The following is a 2,500-nucleotide window of genomic DNA, read 5'->3' on the forward strand; positions in this document are numbered from 1 at the left end:
CATCAAGAACTTGGCATCTTGCCGGTACTGAAGAAAATATTAACATTCACCTTATCATAAAATATATGCTATCGTAGAGTGATGAATAATACGGTTTTGGCTGAGGTTCGGTGACCTTATATAATACTACGTGTGGAACACAAAACATATATAACTTGTAGCTTTTCCCTTGATTCTGCTGATTTAATTCATTTGAATATTCATAAGGAATAATTTGACTTCACTGAATTTTCTTGGTTAAAAAAAAATATATATTCTTTGGTCAGTCAGTGATGATATGACAGCTTTAGTGAAAATATTGCGTGACATTAAAAAAAAAAAGTAGTTATATGTAATCTGATATGTAAATTTCATTAATAAAGAGTTCTTCGCCCATAATTCACTTGTCATGTCACATTCAAGCTACATTCCTAAGTCACTCACGCGGATTATGAATAATGCAGCTCTCTTGCATAGAACAGAAAGGTTGTTTGCTAACATATCAGCTAATACAAATGATTAATTTGCCTAACTGATATAGGCTTATTTGAATTTGCAATAAGTTAAGGTATATTCATTCAGTGGAAAATGGAAAAACATGCTTCAAATAGAGAGAAAAAAACATGCTTACCCACATTGATAAAGATTTGACCATAATGCTTATCATTATTAGCTTCATAAAAGCTCATAGGATTATTAAGTTAGTTACTCATTCAGTCAGGTTACAGGGAAGATCATCAAGTAAGTGACCAGTTAAGTCTCGCGGCTCATCTGGGCGATAAAGTCCTCTCGGGTCAGCCCACACCGCATGGAGAAGTTGCACAGATAGAGGGGCGCGTGATTGGACTTTATTCCCAAATGAGTGATCGAGACGCGGGGGTTCCAATCACCGCTGCTCTAATCTGTGGAATTTCTCTTTGCAGGATGTGGCGCTTGACGGTGACGACGACGCTCCTGTTGGTGACTCTGGTCTTAGCTGATTCAGACCCAGAATATGGCAACTATGGCAATTACATCCCGTCGCCGCCCGTCCTCTACCACACGTGTCCACCAGTCACCTCCATGGTGTACGACACGCGTATCGTCACCTCCGTTAGCTTGTCAACTGTCAACCAAGGTAGCACTGTGGTCAGCACCTCCACCTTCGTACAGACATCAGTCGTGTCAACCACTGTTGTCCAGACAGGTGGTGGTTTTCAGACGCAGTTCCAGACGAGTTTCGTTACGGTCACTTCCACCATGTTCAACGGTGGCGCTGTAACAAGCACCATTACGAGCGCGGCAGTCACGAGAACGATGACCATCACCACCACGCGTTTCGTCTCAGGGGTCAACGTCGTCACAAATACTAGAACGCAGACAGACATTGTCCCAGTGGAGGTCACGCGCACTGAGGTCCTGACCATCAACCAGCCCGTTCCGGAGTTTGTTACGCAGACACAACAAGAGACACGATTTGAAACAGTTCGAGGCGAGGACGTGACACGAACACGTGTCCAGACGATCCTCCAGACCTCGATTACGAGAGTGCCCGAAGGCGACAACACCATTTTCGTTACCACCACCCGCGTCCAGACGGTTGTATCAACTCAGGTTTCTATTGGGCAGAACATCTTCAGCACCACCTTCTTCCAACAAACGCAGGTCATCCCGTTCACCAGCTTTGATACACGCTTTGAGACTGCGTTTGCAACTTCAACCATAGTTGTTACCAGCGGTGACTTAACTACACAGACGCGCGTCGAAACGAGCTTTGTAACTTCGGAGGTGACAACTACAATAGGAGCCACAAATACCATCTTTACCACCATAACCACAAATGTGAATCGACCTGTTACGCAGACGAACACGTTTACCAACACAGTAACAGTAACTCCATCCGGCACAGAACAGACCGTCCCGATCATCCGAACTTCACTCATCCAAGTCCAAGGTCCAGACCGTATTTTCCACCAACAGATCATCCAAACCCGGCAGCAGCAGCAAGTGATCTTCCGAACCATCAACCATCCTCAGCTGATTACTGCTACAGTTGCAGTGCCCGGCTCCTGCGGCGGTGTCGCAGTCGGCGGCGTCGGGGTTGGGTTCGGGGGCGGAGGCTTTGGCAGTCCGCTCGGACCCGGAGGCCTTGTTGGAGGGGCGACACCCGGTATCGGTAACCCAATCGGAATTGGTATCAAAACGTCGCCTACGCCATACTATAGAAAATAATCTAAGGACACACATGAGAGAGAGCGTTTAAGGCACATCCAGACTTACTGTTTCGCATAAAGTGGGAGCATTCCATCGCAAGAAAAACAAGCCTTTATGTTTTATTTTGTTTGTATATAAAAGAGTTTTCTGATAACGGTGGCAATTAAATCCACATATCAAATACCCGCATGCTTCGTTCAATACACAGGTAAGTTCGCTTATTTAACTTTGGAAAATCCCTTTTCTAACCTCTGAAATTCTTTTCTTAAACCTATACATGCTTGTTTACTGTCTCCCGCTACAGGATGAGGGTGCTCTTGTTGTGCCT

The 2,500-nt window shown here is 45.1% G+C and overlaps 1 protein-coding gene across 1 annotated transcript in view; it reads left to right on the forward strand.

The window, feature by feature from the left end:
- Positions 1-2,234: 2,234 nt before the first annotated feature.
- Positions 2,235-2,500, forward strand: part of LOC122260850 (uncharacterized) — a 1,752-nt gene continuing 1,486 nt past the window's right edge. The window contains exons 1-2 of the mRNA XM_043028286.2: positions 2,235-2,380; positions 2,477-2,500. The exon at positions 2,477-2,500 is cut by the window's right edge and continues 1,486 nt beyond it. Coding sequence (XP_042884220.2) covers positions 2,361-2,380; positions 2,477-2,500 — 44 coding nt within the window. The 5' untranslated portion in view covers positions 2,235-2,360. The remainder of the gene's footprint in view (positions 2,381-2,476) is intronic.

Source organism: Penaeus japonicus, unplaced genomic scaffold (assembly GCF_977035675.1).
Source record: "Penaeus japonicus unplaced genomic scaffold, GWHDUDI00000001_assembly GWHDUDI00000011, whole genome shotgun sequence".
Classification (NCBI taxonomy): Eukaryota; Metazoa; Arthropoda; class Malacostraca; order Decapoda; family Penaeidae; genus Penaeus; species Penaeus japonicus.